The following is a 20,712-nucleotide window of genomic DNA, read 5'->3' as shown; positions in this document are numbered from 1 at the left end:
CGCGGCCCCAAAGCAAATTGCTAATGACTCATTGGAGTATTTTAAAGACACTATGTTCACGTGGGGTGCAGGAATGTTCTGTGCTTGTATACATTTGGAAGAATAAATGATTATCCTAATAAAAGTTAGCGGTGATGCATCTAGTCCGGAGTTTATGGCTGTCACTTCCACATGTGCCCAAATAATGCTTATATGCAAATTGGGAAGTGCCGATTGAAACAATATAGCTGATGGTAACCGTTGAAAGCAAGCATCAAAATGAATGTGGGGGTGTAAAATAAAAAAAATGCCTGGGAACTGCAGACCGAAGAAGTCCATAAAAGAAGACCATTCTTGTGCTTCCTCCCTTCACTGTGCATCATCTGCGTGCATTGAACAGACCTGGATTCCTTGATTTCCATAGTGACATTCGAGATAGTGACATGTTTATTGAATGACGTGATCACACACGAGTGAGCCAAGGTGCCAGACCTTTGTTTGTGTTTTTAATTGAGAAGCATCCACAGTACATTCATGATTGGTTTCGAGATTAATGTTTCTCCCTTTTCATCTTTATCAAGACAAGACAAAGAAAATGTGTGAATTGAACATTTAATATGACACAAGATAATGAAACAGTGTGTGCAGACGTTGCTGTCCGCTGCCTAACTGCAAACTCTTCAGCCTGCACTGTCTGGCCGTATCACACCTCCAGATGTTCACAGCGGGCATTCGATGATACAAAACGCAATCCTGGCGGCTGTCGCTGGGCGGGTGGGATACTGGAGACCTCCAACCATAGAGGCAAAAAACCATGTACCCGCAAACTCTCGAGACCAGCAGAGCCTTTCATACCACCCTCTACTTGGTGAGGAGTTTCATCCCTACTAGAGACAGCGGCAAGGCATAGATAGCCATTCTGAAATCCGGCTTCAGTGAAATGTGTTGTTGGAGTGCATATGATTGCCTTCCCCCAGTCCTGTGTGCTCTTAATGATGGGATGGGAAGTCATCCCCCGCTTATTGTTGGTGCGATGACATTCTAATGGCTAACTGTGCACTGCTGTGTGAATGCCAAAGTAATATGAACAAAGGTCCTCACTATAAGACAGTCACCAGTGCTTTAAAGCATCGTCATTAGCTTGTGGAGTTGGCATCAGGCGTTACATGTGCATGCAGAGATATTGGCACAGCGTTGTAGGACTTTCCTTGAATAAAGTTCTTAAAAGGGGGACCCAGTGAGTGATGTCACAGGTGGAAATATGGACATTTGGTCTTCTGAATGGTGGCCTCTTTCTTTGGGAGCGTGTCCCACACCTACGGACTCGGCTCGTAACCTGGGAGTTATGATCAACCCCGCTCTTTCCATGGCTCAGCAGGTAAATAGGACGGTTGCTACTTGCTGGGGTGTCATTAAGATCCTCAGGAAAATTAAACATTACCTATCTCTGCAGGCTAGTAAACAGATTGTTGTTGCACTGGTCGCCTCACGGCTTGATTATTGCAACGCTCTCTATGCCGGCATAAATAAGGGCCTCGTGCAACGCCTGCAAACTGCCCAGAATGCGGCGGCTAAATTTGTTTCGATTCCCCTAGGCTTTCTTCCGCTACAGCTGCTAGGAAGAGTCTACACTGGCTCCCGATCCAAGCCAGGATTTCTTTTAAGACCCTTTGCCTGACTTATGGGGCGGGCGCTATCCGGCGATGGGGCTGGGGGGGTGAAGGATCTGCTGGTACCTTATGCCCCTTGCAGAAACCTCTGCTCTTTGAGAAAGAGCCTGTTGTCAGTGCCCCGTTTTCGAAGAGTTAAATAAGGAGGAAGGGCTTTTTCGTCTTTAGCCCCTAAACTGTGGAACACTCTTCCCTCTGAAATCAAAACTCAACATTCTGTACTGACGTTCAGGAAGGCATTAAAGACATGGCTCTTTGCCAAGGCATACCCGTAATTTGGTCCCTGGTCCGTATTATTTTTCTTGGTTAGGCGCCTTGATGCCTTTGGGCTTAGTAGCGCATTATAAGATTTCTTTCATTTCATTTCATTTCAACCCAACCCCCCAGCTGACATAATCAAACAAACATTCTAGAATGCCTTTTGTCGGTGTTTGTTACAGATGCAGAACTGGACAAAGAACAGTTTTTATTCTTTACATTGGATGGCCGTTTTAAAGTTAGACTCGTTTGAAGGATTAACCCCTGTTACTTTTCCCTAAAGTGTATCCTTTTAAGTATTGCTTTTCTGTGAAAATAGTTTTTTCATTATCTTTTAGCAGACTCTGTGAAATCTGCTTGCAACCTTAGCCTACTCCTCCTTGGGACAAAACCGACTATGAATGAGTAAATACTTGATCATATTTGTGAGACACAAGACATTAGACAGCAGGATATACTACAAGGAGTTAGTTTCACGAGCGATAATCTTCATGCATGTTTTTGTCTAAATTATTAGTTCCAACTTTTATTAATGCGTTTATTTGAAGGTCTGTTTGTGGATCATCTCTCACTTGAGTTTTCATGTTCTTTGAGAATGTGTGCATGATTACAGAACCAGACATTCCCGAAGAAGTAGAACATCGAGATGCGTTGTACAAATTTAATTTAGTCTGAATAGGACTACACTTTTCCACCAATCAACTGATCATTATACTTTCAAGCAATCTTTAATCATATACATTGATTTTACATCAATTGTGTTTGAAAAACATTTATTGGTAAGAGAACATCTTCTCATTATACTCATTATAATATTTAATGAATAGCTTTGGACCCTGGCAGGCAAAACGATATAAGGACTTCATCTTGGACTCAATATTTATTGACATCCCTAGTGGACACGAAGCGTCCTGACCTGTCAAGAGATAATAACGTAACTAGATATGAAGTGAAATCCCAAGTCAACACCATATAACCATTAAACTACTAATCACAATAAAATGAAGACTTTCAACCTAAATATCAAGAAGTTTGACCAATGTGAGAACTCTAACTGTAGGTGAAGTTGTATTTTACTCTGCAAAACTAGACGGGTTTCAAACACTATTTGAAGACTGGAAACTTTAAACTGTGAGAAAAAAATCCTGGATTAGTACATTTTCCCCAAAAAATCCTCATAAATTCCCATTTGTTACTGGAGGATTCTCTTTGGAAAAAAATACATTTTTGTGGTAAAATTGATCTGCTTAAACATTTTTGCATGAGTTTTTGAATTGTAGGTGGGGATTTGCAAAGTTTTGAGAAAAGCCCATAGACTTCAATTTTCATAAATGTCTTTAAATATAGATTTCAAAATTGAAATTTGAACAGCTTCTTGCTACAGGCTAAAACTGTATTGTAATGTAACATTTGGTGCTATTTTCAAATACTTTTTTAGGGCGAAATCAAAATACCTGGTGGTGTTTTTTTATACCTATTGATCTATGTGCTGTTTTCCTTGATATCCCAAGAATTCATATAAAGTGGTTCTTTATATAAATTAAAAACACCCTTGTGGTGCTTGTTTATAACTAATGATGTATAATGCCGCCCCCCCCCCCCAATCATTGCTATAAAGTGTTTTTTGAAATACCTCCATGATTTACCAATATTACTGCTCGAGAATACACCATTTGGAATACTGTTGTCAAGAATTCTTAAACCCGGATTGCACACCCTTGAGGCCTACATTTTTAGGATAACCAGTATGTAAATACATTCCACCTAAGGTCAATGTATGTCATTTTATCTCATGGAGGCCTATTAAATGTGACTATCCTGGAAATGTGGCTTGAATCTTGACCTACAGAGGACATGTCTGCTCTAGCAGCTTTAATAAAATGGTCTTCAAATGCTACTGTTTTCACCAGTATAGTTAGTGTCCTAAGGCATTTTCATAAATCCTGTATATACATGTATCACCGTTTAAGAAAAGAAAGAGTGAGGGTTTGTTTTGGAGGGATTGGAACCAGTGTAACCAAGCTTGAAGGCTCCTGGGAAAATGTTTGTTGTACCTCTGTTCTAATAGAAGGTTCCCTCCTCCATCATGACCCAGACCCAATGCTCCAGTCTTTTCCTCCACAATTCCTGGGTGATTTGTGTCCTAACATTATGTGTTTTTTGTCTTACATAAACAGCCCACCATCTTATTTGCAGGTTTAGCAACCCACGTTACCCTTCTGTTTCTAATTTTACTGTTTTGAAATGTGTTCATCTTTTTGTTCAATACTGTCAAGTTGCCAAATGCACTCATCCAAAGTAAAGTATCCCACAAAACACACAGCAAACAAAACAATAAAAAAGTGGTGTACCAGAGCCCAGTGATCCAAATAGGGACGATCTGCTGTTTAGTCAGCCTCGTACCTATAAATATGCATCATATATGTAGACACACACACACACACTCTCTCTCTGTCTCTCTCCTTCTACCTCTTCATCCGTTGGTCTCTCTGGTTTCATGCATTGGTCTGTTCAAGAGTCATTACAATTTGGTTTCGCCTATCACAGCAAAGGGAAGGGGATAAGCCTACTTCGGCCATTGTCTCCCCCAGCTGTGAGTGAAGGCAGTTTGTCTGTGCACATTGACCTAAAATGTAGTTTGCTTCGCTGCAAAGGCTGTTGGGCAAATCCATCTAATGTTTTGTAAATTCACGTTTATTATGGATCTTTTTGCACTTTTAAATTTACAAATGGGCGCACCACCTTTGTGATACCATTTTTGGGTTTTATTACTTTTAAAAATGTTAGTACCTAGTGCATACTTTTGCAAAACATAATTCAATAAAGCATTGCAGGCTTGCTAAAAGCAACGTCATTGGCTTCGCTAATGCTTATTTACCTTGTGGTTGCTGCAGTGTGCTTGTGTCCTTACTAACCTCACAGCCTGGAGGCCTCCAGCTGAGGTTTCGCATCACATGGATGGTCTTGTTAAAGCTGGGTGGTGGGAATGTACACAACACGACAGAAATGTAAACACCAATAAGGAATTAAAGTATTAGCCTCTTCAGCAGTGTCATGTTTTTTAAACTGTGCTTCCGGCCACGGTACCACGTGTGTGGATTGCATTCGTTTTCTCCGAATATAAAGCAAGTACATTATGGGATGTTCTGAATTTGTATACGTTTAATTCCTAAGCAGAATCAAGTGTTTTCACAGAGGGCCTCCTTCCCTCCTTTCTCAGGGTTACTGCACCGAGGTGCTGCTTTGTCTTCATTCGTATAAACTGGTCTTCTTAAATAATTTATGTGGCAAAACGTTAAGATTGTTGCAGCGCTGAATAAGGCCCATAATATAGAGCAGCACACTTACATCAAATCTACCACCGCCGTGCATCTTCAGAAGGGTTTAGCAGCCAGCGTTGGTAGAGCTGGAAAGAGCAGTCGTGTTTTGGGCCAAGTCTGTAGGAGACACCGGGAGTTGTCTGCAGGATAAAGGCTGCTGGACACATAGAGCCCAAAGACGCAATATCCGATTCACATAGATTTTGCTTTGGTAAAGTGTCACTTACTCTTCGGGTACTCCTCACTTAGTCCTGGATTCCAGGATTATTCCAGACGTACTCCTGTAGAGTAAGTCATAGCAAAATCCTAGTGAATCGGACCATAATACATAGCACTTACTGCGTGCAAAGAGTAAACCGCTTTGAATCAATACATTTCACAAACACCATTATTTTAAATTGAGCACTTCTTGACTTTATTTGTGTGCAGGCTGTAATCAATTTTACATTTGATCATTGAGGAATCAGTAAGGTTGCGTAAATTTATATGTGTAAAATTCACAGCAGGTGAATTTAAGGTTCAGACTCACTGCAAACCTTCCCTAAGGGCCAATAGAAGTAGCAGACGGGGTCTGTGGAATCCGCACTGGTGCACATGTGAGGAGGGAGTGGGATTGCACCTGGACACGGGTGAAAGGAGGAGAATTCGCTGTTGGGGTGGATATCTGCATTAGAAGATTAGATGCAGTCACAGAGATGGGCGGAATGACAAGAATGATGCCTCGCCTTTTTTTCGTGTTTGCGTACCTTCTGCGTGGAGTTTTGCCAGCATCGGTCCTTGGTTCCCTATTGTAAGCAGATTCCAGGGGTGGTGGAACTCAAGCTCTTCCCACTTAAATGGTAGCTGTACCCCAGCCAGGTGTAAAAAGCGCTGCGAGGTGGAAAGGCCCCCCTCTGTCAGCTCATTCGGTCCTTCTCTATCAAGTAAAGCATTTGTGAATATATTGATTGCCTCTCTTTTGCTTTTCACCGTTCTGTCTCCGCAAATCCCAGGATCCCTCTGAACCGGTTGGGCAAAAATTGATTTTTGTTTGTTCCGGTGGCCTTGTGGAAAACCAGCAAACAAACAGGCTTTTTTTTTACCTCCTTCTTTTTGTGTGTGTGGGGGAAGACTCAAAGCACAGGGTTGCATAAAAGAGAGAAAATCAGCCCGTAGCAGTCAAAACCGTTGTCTGAAATGTCTTCAGACTGGAAGGCTGGATTTATTGCACAAAACAAGTATCAGCAGTGTGGAGGTGCAGAGCCCTGCTCATTATCCCTGGAAAAGGGGGGACCAGAAAGCGCAGTGAAAAATTAAACTTTAATAATGCCAGTGATATTTTCTAAATCCTTCTTGACAGAAAGACTCTCATTATTTTTCATCTGTCTCGGGGTAGGCACTTTTTGTGCAGGCTCAGAAATGGCCCTGGCGTAGCTTGCTTTTCTGTTTTTTTATTTCGCATCAGGAAATTGAAAGGGGGCGAGTAGATGGGAACACGTTGAGGTGGGGGACAAGGAAATATATATATTCAGATAAATAAACATAAAATATATATATATGTGTGTATTCTCAAGGAAGTCTCAGGGAGAGGTGGGCTAGCTTGAGAGATGAAACTATCACTTTAAGCAGTAACATTGATGTATTGGGAAGTTACTCGAGTAAGAAGGGTGCTTTTGATAAGAAAATATATTAAAATTGTCATTTTTATTTTGGGGGGGGGGAGAGAAGGCATCTTGAGAAGTGTTGTATGCTTTGAATGATTTATTACTAACTTATTTCCTTTTGCCACACTTTCCATGCTCCAAAACGTGTACACACAGCGATAATGGCCTCTTTAAACCCCGCATCCCCCAAAAGAAAAATCCTATTATGATCTCAAAGACATTGTAATCTATATTGTTGTACAAATAGTGCGTTAAACATATACATAAAAAGGACACCATTTGCATATAACAGAAGAAAGTCATCCATGGATTACTGAGTTCGTTTAGCCGCCTTTAGTTAAAACCAGGCGTTAACAGATGAAGAGGGCTGGGTGGTTATTAATCTCTTTTTCATACATTTAATTAAAGAAGTAGATATACGGTAAACAAAGATTTTCTAGCCAATGCCTCCCGAAGGCCTCCTTTATGTGAGTTCTCGGTTGACCCTCCTATTCATATTAGTTTAACGTTGTGAATCTTTCGGTAGTATTAGTAGAGTTACTGATGAATGAGCTAGGCATGTGATGGATACCACAACTGTGGAGTACTAACCAAGAAGGCTTTCAGGGTTGATTGCAGAACCTCTGAGCAGACCTGATTGTTCGTAACCATGCAGTAACCCTCTGTGCAGTTAGAGAGTGGTTACAATTCATTATTCAGGTGGGTATAGTCTCATTCGAACAGTTATGGACTTTGACAATTTGCATTTTGTAGAGACCGATCAGACCTCAAAGTCCTATTTCCTCAACTCAAAGTGCATCTCCATGACCTAAGCAATACATGCTCATCTTGATAACAGTCAGCGCTTCTAACCTCCCTATCCCGCTTTGTGTGGTCTCTCAACATCCAGCCAAGTTTGTATTTGATCTTGCATCCTGTCGCCGTTGTTGTCCTTCGAACTATACACGTCACTGCATCACAAGCAAACCTCTGACTGTGCCACAGTGCACACTGTTTCTGATCAATGGCCCATGATAGTACCCAAAGTGTTCCTCTTCCGGTAGTGAGAGGTGCTATCTCTAGGAAGATGCTTGTGTTATCAACCCGTGCTTGCATCCCGGCAAAAGAAATTTAATAAACTGCACCTGTAAGCTTCCAAAAAGCTCTTTGGAAGTTAGCTTGTTAATGATATTATTATATTATCACTTTGCATTTTTGAGAATGGAAGACATTTGCTTATCCCTTCCAGAAGCGCACATGCCCAGCTGCCCTTTCCTAATAAAACCAAGAGCTTCATGTGCAGAGAAGAGGACGTCAGCATTAAAATAATGTGGTGATCCGATTGGTTGAACACAGCAGATTAATTGGAAAGGAAACCACTTTTAGGTTGCGATTTTTCATATCCGTGACATCCTTTTTCGAAAGCAGAGCTGCCTCCTCATAAGCAAAAGCAGGCTGTTTTAAGTCAGGGTAAATAGCAAGTCTTGCAAGCAATCATCATTTTGAAAGTTGCTGTTCATCATTCTTGTTCCGGTTAAGTGAATACTGACTGATCACAAGTCAATTATACCAGAAAAGCGAAGGTGAGCAGTCCACTGCGCGCAGAACCGGTGGAATGATTGCCTGTCTGTTGCGATAGACAGACGTCTGCCATTCAGGGATACTTACTCTTTTCCCCACATCTTTACTCCAACCCCTTCTGTGATTGCGGTGACCCACCATTAAGCTTTGTTCATATTCCCTTTTTGAAAAATATGGCCAATGGGCAAGAGTTGACTTATCACTAAGGTGTGTCTTGAATGTGAAATGCCAAGTTGCTGGCTCCGCATTGCGCTGACAGCTAATAAGTGCAGCGGATCCTGTGATTAATACATAAAACCGACGTTCTGGTCAAGGAAAGTATAACAATATGAAACGCCTTGATTTGAGGCACTCTAGTCATCTGTCTGGGTTGTACTATCATGATGATTTTGAAATAATCAGAATTTTGATTGAAGTACACAAAAGTAAAATGCCAATATTATTGTTGAAACAGGGTTTAGGTTTGAGGGATTGTGTTAGAGTTTTGGCACATTGAAGAGTATCCTGAGGACTTGGGACTATTACACCTCTCCCACTAGCATTAGGCAGAAGTTGTCTATAAGGAAACCTTCTGCCTTTGCACCAACTTTTGACTTTGAAGATATGGATGTGGAAGGGCTCCCTTACAAGGGAGCTAGATCGAGGAAATTGTCATGCCAGCCCCAATATCCACCGCCTCTCAAATTAGGGAAAAGACTATTGATTTCCTAGATGTTCTAATTTGTGCAATGGTTTTTCTGAACGTGAGTGGCAGGGGTGGTACAAACCCCCAAACACGCCGAGCACACCTGAGAAGCCCTGCTGAGACTACCAAACACATAGCAGATATTTATAAGTCACTGGCTGAAGTCAGGAGCCACCTTTGTAGCTAAAGGTAAAAAGCTGATTACACACTGTGAGCTATAAGTCGGTCGTTGCCACCCTCGCTTGTAATCTCTAGAATAACCCACAGGCAATCTTAGACTAACAAAACATCTACTATTCATTAGGTGGGCCCGAAATCCCAACCTATGTTGATTGAGAAGTGTTGCCAGCAATCTCAGAACTTAAAGGCCTATTACTAGCTTTAGCGCTATTTACATGTGATTTTGGATGTGGATCTACCACTGTTCCCTGCAGTGAACAGGATGTGCAGCTCAATGCACAATGTTAATTAAAGTTACATTCAAGTTTAACTAAGCAGGAGAGTTTCTGCATTGTCTCTATTTTGAGGTCCTCAGGTATGACTCCTGCTATCGTTATATTATTGATTCTTTATTTACCTCCAGAAATTTGTCCCAAGTCTTAGGGGCATATGTATGAAAAACCAGTTTTGCGAGTCTTTAATAGCGTTTTTTTACTAATCGCTATTAAGGACTCACAAAATGGAATGTATGTAGGAAAAGCAATATTAATAGTGATTCCTTAATATTCCTTAATTGCGAAGCGCAAATTGCGATTCGCAATTAAGGAATACTTTACGATTCATTCCTATGGGCCGCTAGGCCCATAGGAATGAATGGGAAGACATTCGCAATATGTGAGTACCCATTAGGTACTCGCAAATTGCGAATGCAATTTAAAGGGTGTCAAAAGGACACCCTGTTGCACCCCTGAAATATGTGTGTGTGCAAGGGCATGTATGTGCGCCACATGGCACTTTGAAAAATACAAAAAATTGAATTTTTCAAAGAAATTGCAAATTACCACCAACTTGAAGTTGGTGGCAATTTGCGATTTTTTAAGCCAAAATCGCACAACTTGGGTGCTTCCTGTCATCGCATTTAAGGAATCGCAATTTGCAATTCCTTAAGTGCAATCGCAAAATAGGGAATCGCAGATTTTGAGATTCCCTATTTTGCGATGGCATTTTGGGATGATACATCCCAAAAGGCCTTTTCCAGTTCGCAAACGGGAAAAGGGCTACATATGGCCCTTAATTTTTTTTAATCCTTAGTTTAGGTTCAAATTAGCCACTTTTGACATACCATTGTTAAATGTGACCACCTTCTTATACTCTTCATAATGCAACATAGTCCTCTTTCTTCAAAGTTGCGTTTTAACTGCATATTTACTGCACTTGCATTTACATCAGCATAATTCTTCAAGTAAACCGAAGAGTGAATTAACTTAAAATCCAAAATGTATGTCAAGTTGAACTTCTGTAAATGACCCCCTGTGTCTTTCTGTAGTACAGGTTCAATTTGTATGTGTTATGTGGTTTCAGTGTTAAACATTTTTATGTTAGTAATGTCATGATAGTCAACCTGGGTGACAAAGTCAACTCTTGGTTTGTGAGTTTACTATCTAGAGGAATATAGCAGTATATTTATTTTATTGCAAGAATCACCACATTTAAATGTTTTAGTTGGCAAAATTAATAGCATATAACTCCAGCAAAACTTGCAGTTCTGTAATGCTTTGACCTTCTAGCGAGACAGCTATCCTCTTTATTATTATTTAAATTAAGGAAAGATTCAAGTTCCGTGCCCAATCAGGCCAGGGTGTTTTTTTAGTCCGTTTCCAGAGCACTCTAAAATCACTTAAGCAGTCTCTTTCTACTGACACCCTTGGCTGCATAGTTTCTGTCATGTCCATCTAGTTTCTAGAGCAGAGCAATACTTCCAGTGATTTCTGTGTTTCTGGTGGAGAAGGTGGCCAGTGGCAGGTCATTCCACAAGTTTTCTGTTTGCACAGGTTATGCCTTAACTATGGTTCTGGACTTTTTGAACCTGACAACTTGCAGATATTTTTATGCAAAAATTAGAGACCTTAGAGTGTCTACAAATGGAGCAGTTTGTTGGTCACTAAGCAAGAGTCTTGGTTGTATTAAGCTAGGTGGGTGATGTACAGTGTTTTTGACACCATGTTTCGTGTTGGTGTCCCTGATCACCAGGCTCCAGCGTGGTCTTTATATTTACAGCAGGGGTAGGCAGACTGTGGTCTATATCATCTACAGATTATGGGCATAGGAGTTGGACCTTCTTAGTTATAGGCTGTTGCTTGAGTCAAGGGCCCATATTGCCTATTAGGCGCGCTGTTTCCGTTTGTGGCACAGCGCACCTTTAAATGCACCTGCATTGGGCACAAGCATGGACAGTGTGCCCTACTACAAGTAATGCACGGCCTACAAAGCGGCCACAAACTTGCTTTGCCCCAAGGCCAGCGCATTAGTGAAATGTGGGGCAGCTGTCTGAATCAGCCGCGCATCTGTCTCTGTATAGGAAGCACCTGCCTTAACTTTAAAGAGCATAGAGAGCCCCAATCAGGCAGGTGTAGTGAGTGATTGCACCCACCTGTAGTGAGATGTCTAGGGGGATTAATGGGATACCCTTTCTCCGCTTGCAGGGTGCGCACTCTAGACAGTCACACAAAGGGAGCTGAGGTGTGCCCTGCATATCCTGGTGGCCCATCACCAGGCTGATGGGTCTTCCTGAGCTAGAGTGGTGGGAGGAATTGTCACTGTCACCTGAATAGGGCTGTGCCTGCCCTCACACAAAGCTGTCTCCACCTCCCCGTAGTGTGTCTAGAGTTAGGCCAGGGAAAGGCAGGGTCTTGTGCACTACAGAGACTTTCCTTTGAAGTATGCCTACTTCAAAGGCAAAAACGGGTATAAGTACTGGAGCTATGACACCATAACTTCAGAACACTTTTGGACTAAGAGGAGATTCTTACAAGAAGAAGAGCTGGAGAAACTGTTGTAGGGGATCTGCCACTGGACTTTGTTTTCTGCATCCTGCTTGCCAAGGGCTTGTGTGTGCTTGCCTCCTATTAAGAAGTCTCAGGGTCATCAAGGACTTCACCTGCAGCTCCTGAATGCCTCTGCTGGGAGTTCTGACCTGCCAAGTGGTGCCAATTCCAGTCCTGGGCCCTTAGAGATGGTTTTGCCGCAAAGAAGCCCAAAAATCCACGCATCGACCTTCAGCGCCTGTGTTTCCTGATACAGCACCGCTGTGGTGCTGAAAAAACAATGCATCACTGGGGCGCTGCTGAAAAGATCACCACAGCCCGAGTCCTGAGCACCGTGTCCCTGATGTCCAAGGCACCCGCTCTGATACTTACGCAGGCCCTGCTGTGAGGCTGAAGAAATCGATGCATCACTTGCATCGTGGCTGGAAAATCGACGCAGCGCCTGTTTCGCCGCCGCATCGACACATCGCACCTGTGTGCCAGGTTCATCTACGTTGCCCAGCAGTAAGGAATCGGGGCCATGTGTCCGCATTTCGACGTATCACCACCCCTCGAAGAACGGAATCGACACAAAACCTCCCCTTACAGCAAGGCATAGACGCATCGCCTCCTCTGCACCACAGCAAGGAATCAGCGCATCACTTCCTCTGTCAGTAAAGAATAGACGCATCGCTTTGTTTTCCGGTTTCTAATCTCCCCAGCGCTTGTTTTCATCTTTGATTTATGACGCAACCTAGGCACTTTGTGCTAAAAAGTGACGCATCCATAGTTTTCTATGCACTGAACTCTTTGAACCTTTTAGAAGTGATATCTTTGCTTATGTATGTTGAAGTTTTGTCGTTTTGCTCTTGTTTTACTTAGATAAAGATTGGTTATTTTTCTAAACTTGTGTGTTTTTTATTTGTAGTGTTTTCACTGTGTTACTGTGTGTCTATGTACAAATGCTTTACACATTGCTTTTGAGATGAGCCTGACTGCTCGTGCCAAGCTACCAAGGGGGTTAGCAGGGGTTATCTTAGCTCTGTAATCACCTTTCCTCGACTAGAATAAGGGTCCCTGCTTGGACAGGGTGCAAGGCACTGCCAACTAGAGACCCCTATTTCTAACATAGGTGGTCAGTGTGAGGATAGGGTTTGTGTTTGTACTTGACATATAGTGATTGGTGTACACCACTACCAGATCACGGACCATTATGTACCAGCATACTGTTTTTCTCCTTATCTCTCAATTGGTAATTTTTCAACATTTACTCCTGCTTCATCTTGATCAACTTGCAACTCTGCGTAGTTGTTGCACCTGCGAAGCCGTGACAAAATGGAAATTAACTTCTGGCACCTAGATATCTATCTTACGAAGGAGCTGAGAGTGTTTGGTAAGGAGAGGGGGCTGGCTGTGAAGAGGAGGTCCACGAGGCAGGATCTTGAGGAAGCCCTGTTTTTTTATGAAGGAACGTAAAACAGGAGTAAACCCGTTTGCCCAGTTGATCCGGGTGAATTATGATAGCAAAACAACAATGTCTCAACCAGTAATTACAAAGGCAATTAAAGTGAATGCATAAATCATTAAGGAAGGGAAACAGGAGACCAAGATAAGAAACAAAGCATTATTATTATGCAAATGGTTATGACAGTACTATATTACAACTGAATTAAAGTAGCCAAAAAACACACCGATTGTGTACTGTCCGTGCTCAGTGCAATGTGATAAGTGCAGTGACACAAGTGATATATATACAGCGTGAAGCGGCGCAAAAATAGCGACAAACAATAATCACAATCAAATAATATGAATACAATAAATCATTTTTTTTGAGGATTTAATCCTGCGGTGGCCATAAATTACACTGAACGGGGTTTCGACCTTGTTCAATAAAGGTCATCATCAGGACAATGGCTACAATTTTTAAGAAGTGCTGTTTGGAAATGAAAGAAAAATAGAATAAGGGCTATGAAAGCACATGGACCATATTTAGAAAATGAGAAATATCAAGGGAGAAAGGGTGGGGGGGGTTGGGTATATGTAGGGGGGAAGAGGGGGGAGGGGATAGGAGGGGAAGGGGTGTGAGAATTAGTTTGTCACCTGAAGGCATGTGGTTAACAAATCCCGAGAAAATCGCAAGGGTCACTGAAAGGCGATCGCAATCAATGGATATTGTAGTCAAATGAATTGAGAATAGGCATCAACGCTGCAAGGTAAAGGGATATGTTTATAACGAAAGCAAAAAGCAGAAAAAAACAACAACAAAGGAGATGTAAGCTCACAGTAGTAGATAATCATACCGGGAGATGTTTTTTTATGAGGCACTACGCTGGGTAGTACCACCATCAGATGACTCTAGGGAGGACTCTGATGCGGAGTACCCCTCTGGAAGTGTAAAGAATATAAGGCCTTGGAACCTCATGGAGGATCCCAAACCAGAATTCAAAGAGGGCAGTGGCCTTGAGGAAAAATTATTGTGCAGAAGGAAAGAGGGGAGCCCAGAGAGAGAGAGTCCCCTGCTGGATCTATTGTTGGGAGCAGTGTCACCTCACCCCCCCCCCCTCTGTCCCCTGAGGAGTTCAAGGGCAGACAGGATGAGAGTGACCTGCAGCTACATAATGTTAAAACATACAGCTCCAACATCAAAAATAACGAACCCATCATTAGTTGGTGAAAAACATTCTAGCTGTATTATTGTGATGTGTATTCGTCTTTTGCTCTGGTGGATGGGATAATTTGCTTTTAGTGCTGCCTCCACGTTCGTAACTGTGAAAGGTGTTAGCAATCCTACTTAGGCAGTGCACATGTTTCTATTTCAATGGACATTTCATACACTAGTTTAACCAGGAGAGTATCCTTTGTGACCAACATACATTAAGGAAGATTCGAAGTTACAATTTGCAGAATACAGTTGAGGCTATTGCAGGAAGCTATGCTACCACTGGATTTCCTATTAAATTTAGTTAAATTGATGTTCCTTGGGGCGGTTCCTCTGTAATGGCGGAGGAGCATGCCTCACTGATCAGTCAGTCAGCTGCTGACTGACTGAGCCGATGCCAGTAGTGTAGGTAGGGGCCGGGCATAGCAGGGAGGAGTGGTGGGCACACTGTAAGTGAGCATGTCTGTTTGTCCGGCCGTCTTAGGCAGGCCAAACAGACAAGTGCACTTGGGTTTCTCCAACCAGCTGTGTTGCACAGCCAGGTTGGAGAAAAGTCATAGGCTCCTAGGCACTGTCTGAGCGACAAACCACACCGCTCAGACCAACACTGGGGCTGCTCTCATGCTAGTTATAGCATGAGAGCAGCACCGGGATTGAGTGGGGAGCCTGTGCACCAGTGCATGCTGGGAGGAGAGCCGGAGAAGAGGAACATGGCAGCCACGTCGTCAGGTAAATTTCTTTAAAATGATTATTTCCCCTAATCCACCGCCCCTCCCCCCCACCTCACTTTAGTATGGCGGCAGCTGCCACTGATGTTCCTGCAGTGGACTTGAAGCATTTTGAAATTCATTCCAGCTATATGAATTGTTTCCATCATACTTCCTCGAAATGGGTGGTGTGCTGTATTTGGGTTAGCAATTCAATAGCACTATGCCATTTGGCTTGCATAGCAAATGCCCCCACAGACAACAGTGTTGAAGTATCTCACTGATAGATTCAGGACATGTGTTAGAAGGTAGAGGGTGTATTTGTAATGAGTGTTTATTCGTTTCAGATCTGGTAGGCTTTAGATGTTGCTATCAGCATCTCGCAAATATTCTGTACAGCACGAAATCCACTGCAGTTGTCGGGAAAAGTTGGAAGTGTTGTTTATGCATCCGCAAAGGCGTATCGTGCATCTGGAATAGCCCACTGTTTAAAACCAGTAAAGGGGTGTGACGAACAGCACCATACTTCAATCCCATTCATTTTATTGTCTGTGCAGATTCTGAACTTCTTGAAAACCTGAATGACATCTGGGGAGACTTTGGTAAGTCTTATTCTATAGTTCTTAATATGGAATGTGCTGACATCGCAGAGTTGTGCCTCGAACGCTTCAGTGAACAGTCTGTTTCCCAAAAGCCAAATCTCTCGGATCCTTATACCATTGTCATAGGGATACCTTGAAGGTAACTCTGGTTTTTAGTGATATGAAGAATAGTTTGTGCTTTAGAGACATAGGTGGTGGGTGCTCATTTTGTCCCGTTCCATTCTCTTAACCGCAATTGTTGTTCTTTTTTCATTCATCTCATTTTTTTTTCCTTCTCGTTGTCTTTATAGTTTTCATTTTTCCATATGTCTGCTTTCTGGTGATAAATGGACGTGTGTTCGCTTGGTTATTAAATTGATTCTCAAGCACTTTAATTTTTCCAGCTTGGAATCTCTGATCACAATCTTAAGTTAGGATCCTCACAATTATTACTTGAATTGATTGGAAGCAAAACTGCGAAGGTTTGTTTGTCATGAGGTCAGCTGCACTCATTATTGACCTTTGAGTAATGTCTGCTTCTGAATCCATAGGTGGAATGCTCAGAGGAAGATGGTCACTCTAGGGGCAATGATTTCTTATTACATCCTTCCCTCTGTAGCTCTTTTATAAAGATACAGAAGGCAGGAGCATTGTGAGCAGCCTCGAAGTGATGCTGGAGGTACAAGAGAATGCCAGATAGACGTTTGTATTTCTCATTCTGTGGGCAGAGGTGTCTGAAAGAATTACACTCAGTAGACGCTCTTGTCTAAAGGAGAGCTGCTGACTTTGGAACTGGGGAACCAGATTCGAGTCCCTGTGTCGGCTCAACATCCTGTGATTCTGGGCAAATCACTTAATCTCCCTGTGCCTACCCAAAAAATAAATAAAGAATATATCCTTGTGTGACCTAACTGGTGCTCATGTAAAGCGCTCCAATACCTTTGGGTCGAGTTTGCGCTATATAAAACTGCAAAAAAAAGCTTTTAGACATGGACTCCAACCATTACCCACCCAAGATGAAGCCTCTTGCACGAAGCTGGCCGTCTCCGCTAGTGTCACTTCTGGTTTTAAGTTCTTTTATTTGTTCTGTGCAGCAGGAAGATACAAGCATGGCGTTGCAATCAGGCACCTCAGTGGGGTTCATCATTGCATACCCCTATAGGTAAACACATTTTCTAATCTCCCCTTTTAACTGAAACTTTATTAGAATGCAGCAGTTTCATAGATCCTTTATGGGATGACATATAGCTAAACAACCTACGGTACACACAAAAGGTCCTTGTTTTGTTCCATATTTGCTTGTTTAGATCTTGTCTTATCAATGCGCAAATTCGACTAAGGCTTTACTACTGCATTCACGTTATTTGTTCTCCACACATTAGGCCTTTCGCTGTATGACGGTTCTGGACATTCATTTTTTCAGGCGTTCTTTTCAGGAATGGTCCTACTCCACTGCAGTCATTTTTCCCTTTCTCTTGTATATCGATAACCAGTGCTCTTTTGTTCCTGTGCTGATGGAGATGAAAACAATGCTAAGGGTCTAGGTTTTTCAAAATAGCATTTCCATCTCATTCCTATACAGTGAAAGCTCACATAACAAGGAACTTCAAGAGTAACTAAACTCAGGTGAGACAGACCCCTTTGCCATCCCTGCAGTTAAAGCAGAATGAAAAACTGGCGTACAGACTTTATAATATTACCATGTGTCAAATGCCAGGCGGTCACACCATAGGCCACAGTCAAGCAAAGGATTTACTTTAAAATTTTGAGTTTGGTTCACCCAAGAGCACCAGACGTTGTGATTAATAATGCACCAAACAGGTTTTGCTTCAGATCATACACTTAAGGAATGTGTGCTATAGGGCATAATCTCTGGAACAGTTTCCGCAGCACTTGCTGCCTTCCGGAAAATCACCATCAGGTTAGAAAACCTCTTGAGACATCCCTTCTGTGTTGGATGTGTTTGGTTTTGTAGCTTTCCTTTCTTCCTCTCGATATGTGGACTTTGTCTGGCTGCATAGTTTGGTTTGTAGCACCAGGATACCTTATGACGATAATGCGCTGTAGAAAAAATGAAATAATTCACTGAATGACGAAAGATTCAAGTTCTCATCTCATGGCGGAATCTAGTTATGCTCCTTCACAATAAAACGCCGCTTCATACGATTTTGCCAGAAAAATATCACATGGCATTGCCTCTTGCGTGGTCACTGTTACAGAAGTAAACGGAGCATCTTGGAGTACATGTTTACCTTTTAGGATACTTAGAGGTTGATCAATTTATCTCTAGATAGAATTAAATGGGCCCACAGTTTTTATGTGTGCCTTATGCTTTTATCCTGTTTCCTCGATGACGCAGCTGACTATTGGCTGCCGGACAATGGGTTCATGAGATTTTTCCTCTGTACCTTCTGGTCTGGTTCTTGCTCCATTGTGTATCATAGATTGTTCTACCTCAGTTCCAGTAGACAGGATCAAATGCACCAACCAGTCAATTGTCCTGAATAGAATAATGTTTTGTCAACAATCCTCTCTCAATCATTGAGCCAGGCCTTCTAAATATTCAGTTTAAAGATCTGATTCTTTGTAATGATTGCATAGATATAAAGAGAGTTTGGAAACCCAAGGCCCCTATTGTTGTAGGTATAAGAGGGTTTCTATATCTATAATACTTACTTACCTCGCTGCTTTGTCTGTGAATACAATACTCTTGCTTTTATGTACATCCTGTCTACTCTGACAAAGAGATTTGTTGAGTTTTTTGCATTTGTTATAAAGGATTATAGGGAATGTTTGAAACAGTTCTTCCTCTGATTTTGAAATTGGTCTCAACTTTCTTGAACTAGTCTTTCTTAGAACCAATTCACCATTGTTGCCATCCCTTTTGAGGCAGTGTTTTACTTGCTTTACTTCAACAAGAAGGTGTTATAGGAGCCGTGTTTCTTCTGTTTTTCATTCTGGGACTCATCGCATTTTCCTGTTCTGGAAGCGGGTAAATGCAGCTGTTAAATGACTTATCTGTAGAAGACCTTGGCATATCCACCTGAAAAAGACCTAAACCTCTGAAGTAGAGTGGAAAAATTGTAACTTTTGGTTAACGATGTAGTGGAAAGTGCATGTCTTATTAATATGCGGTGGCAGTGGACTTTCTATAGAGCTTGTCTGCGAAGGTCTTGTGCCCCCATCCTTCCATTTGAGATGTTCACTTGCTGGGCCTCCACAAAGCTGCCATACGTTAACAAAACACTACAGTGTAGAATATAATATTGACTTTGGATCCATAATTCTGACTCTGGGACCACGCTCGGTGAATCCATCTTTCAGGCTTTAGTCTACCGCTTTATCGTCTTTAGCCCGTATCTTCATTAGTGATCGTCATTTGAGGCATTACTACTAAGGCGGTTGTTCCAAATATGAGGGTTGCTTACCAGTAACCTTCTGTCTGAGTTCTGTTGCCTATGCAATGTTAACTTCACACTCTACCTTGTTTAGCTTACACCAGCCGAGGCCTAATGGTTTTTATTTTTTTAATGAGCTGAAGGTTAGGACCTTTGGTTACATTTGGGAAATGCTCTTCGTACTGTGTCACTGTTCGAATGGAGCGATGTGAGCACATTCTTTTATAAGAATTCTTATTTAATCTTCCCAAAGTCCCTTCCTGAGGACATGGAAGAATTCAACAATATGAGAACTTAGTTAGGCAACATAGTTATAGATTGTAATATTATGAGCAAGTGCTAATGTGTCTTGTTTATTTGGTAAGGAATACATACAAATAAATATGCTTACACAAACACTGCTATCTCTTATGCATACTTACAAGCCATTTTGAGGGTGACTAATTTCGGTCTATGACTTCTTGGACATAAGAACACCTCCAACCATACTCAGTAGATAAATCTGTTTCAGCAGGAGGATTAAGAAGGGATTCTTTGAAAGAGGAAAGGATACGTTAGCCATTACACAACACTATGTCACCATGCAGTTAACACTGTCAGAGCAAATTTCTCATTCCAAGGTATGTGAATATTCATTCAGTTCTGACAACTCATGCAGTTGGAAATACCTCATGGCTTTTCTGCCTTACTGCATTATCAGCCGAACTGTATCGTGAGCATGACGGGGGCAGACACCAGCTCTAAAGACGGCACTATTAGAGTGACACACGTCTAGAAGACAGACACACACAAAACAGACAAAACTGTTGCTGCATCCCAGGGCTTCCTGTTACGTGAAGAGTTCAGGATCCTTCTTTCATATAGCAGAGGGCCCTTCCTTATAGCCCAGATCTAGTTAACACTCCTAAAAAGACCTAAACAAGGTGCCTCAGTAGTTAATATGCTTAATGGCAAGTCTGATATGTATTAGGCGTGTTTTCAAACGTTTTATTGGAATTATATAAGCTGATTTTCAAAGATAAAATATGAATGTAAAACTTAACTCGGTCTCCCCACAGTAAAATGCTTTAAGCTTATTTGCGACGGTTGTTGGCAGAGCAAGGAGGATGATGTGGCTGGCACATAGTGAGGCACAGGAACAAGGGCTCGGTGCCTGGAGAAGGAAGAGGTCGCACAAAGGTGCCAAGTTAGGCTCCTGGAAAATAGCATGACTGCCAAAGCAGCCATTATCATGATCTCATGTGCATAAGGATACCAGTGGTGGCTGGTTGGGAACGGTGACGGAGAGG

General features: G+C 42.1%; 1 protein-coding gene across 4 annotated transcripts in view; it reads left to right on the top strand.

Annotated features, from left to right (window-relative positions):
* Positions 1–20,712, top strand: part of VTI1A (vesicle transport through interaction with t-SNAREs 1A) — a 1,077,795-nt gene that overhangs the window by 981,856 nt on the left and 75,227 nt on the right. For 2 of the 4 annotated variants that reach the window (XM_085603407.1, XM_085603406.1), the window contains one exon: positions 16,002–16,046. The exons of the other annotated variants lie outside the window; for them this stretch is intronic. In XM_085603407.1, the coding sequence (XP_085459533.1) occupies positions 16,002–16,008 (7 nt within the window). In that variant the 3' untranslated portion in view covers positions 16,009–16,046. The remainder of the gene's footprint in view (positions 1–16,001; positions 16,047–20,712) is intronic. 4 annotated transcript variants of the gene reach the window in all.

Source organism: Triturus cristatus, chromosome 1_2 (genome assembly GCF_964204655.1).
Source record: "Triturus cristatus chromosome 1_2, aTriCri1.1, whole genome shotgun sequence".
NCBI lineage: Eukaryota > Metazoa > Chordata > Amphibia > Caudata > Salamandridae > Triturus > Triturus cristatus.
This window is presented reverse-complemented; position numbering and strand designations above follow the sequence as displayed.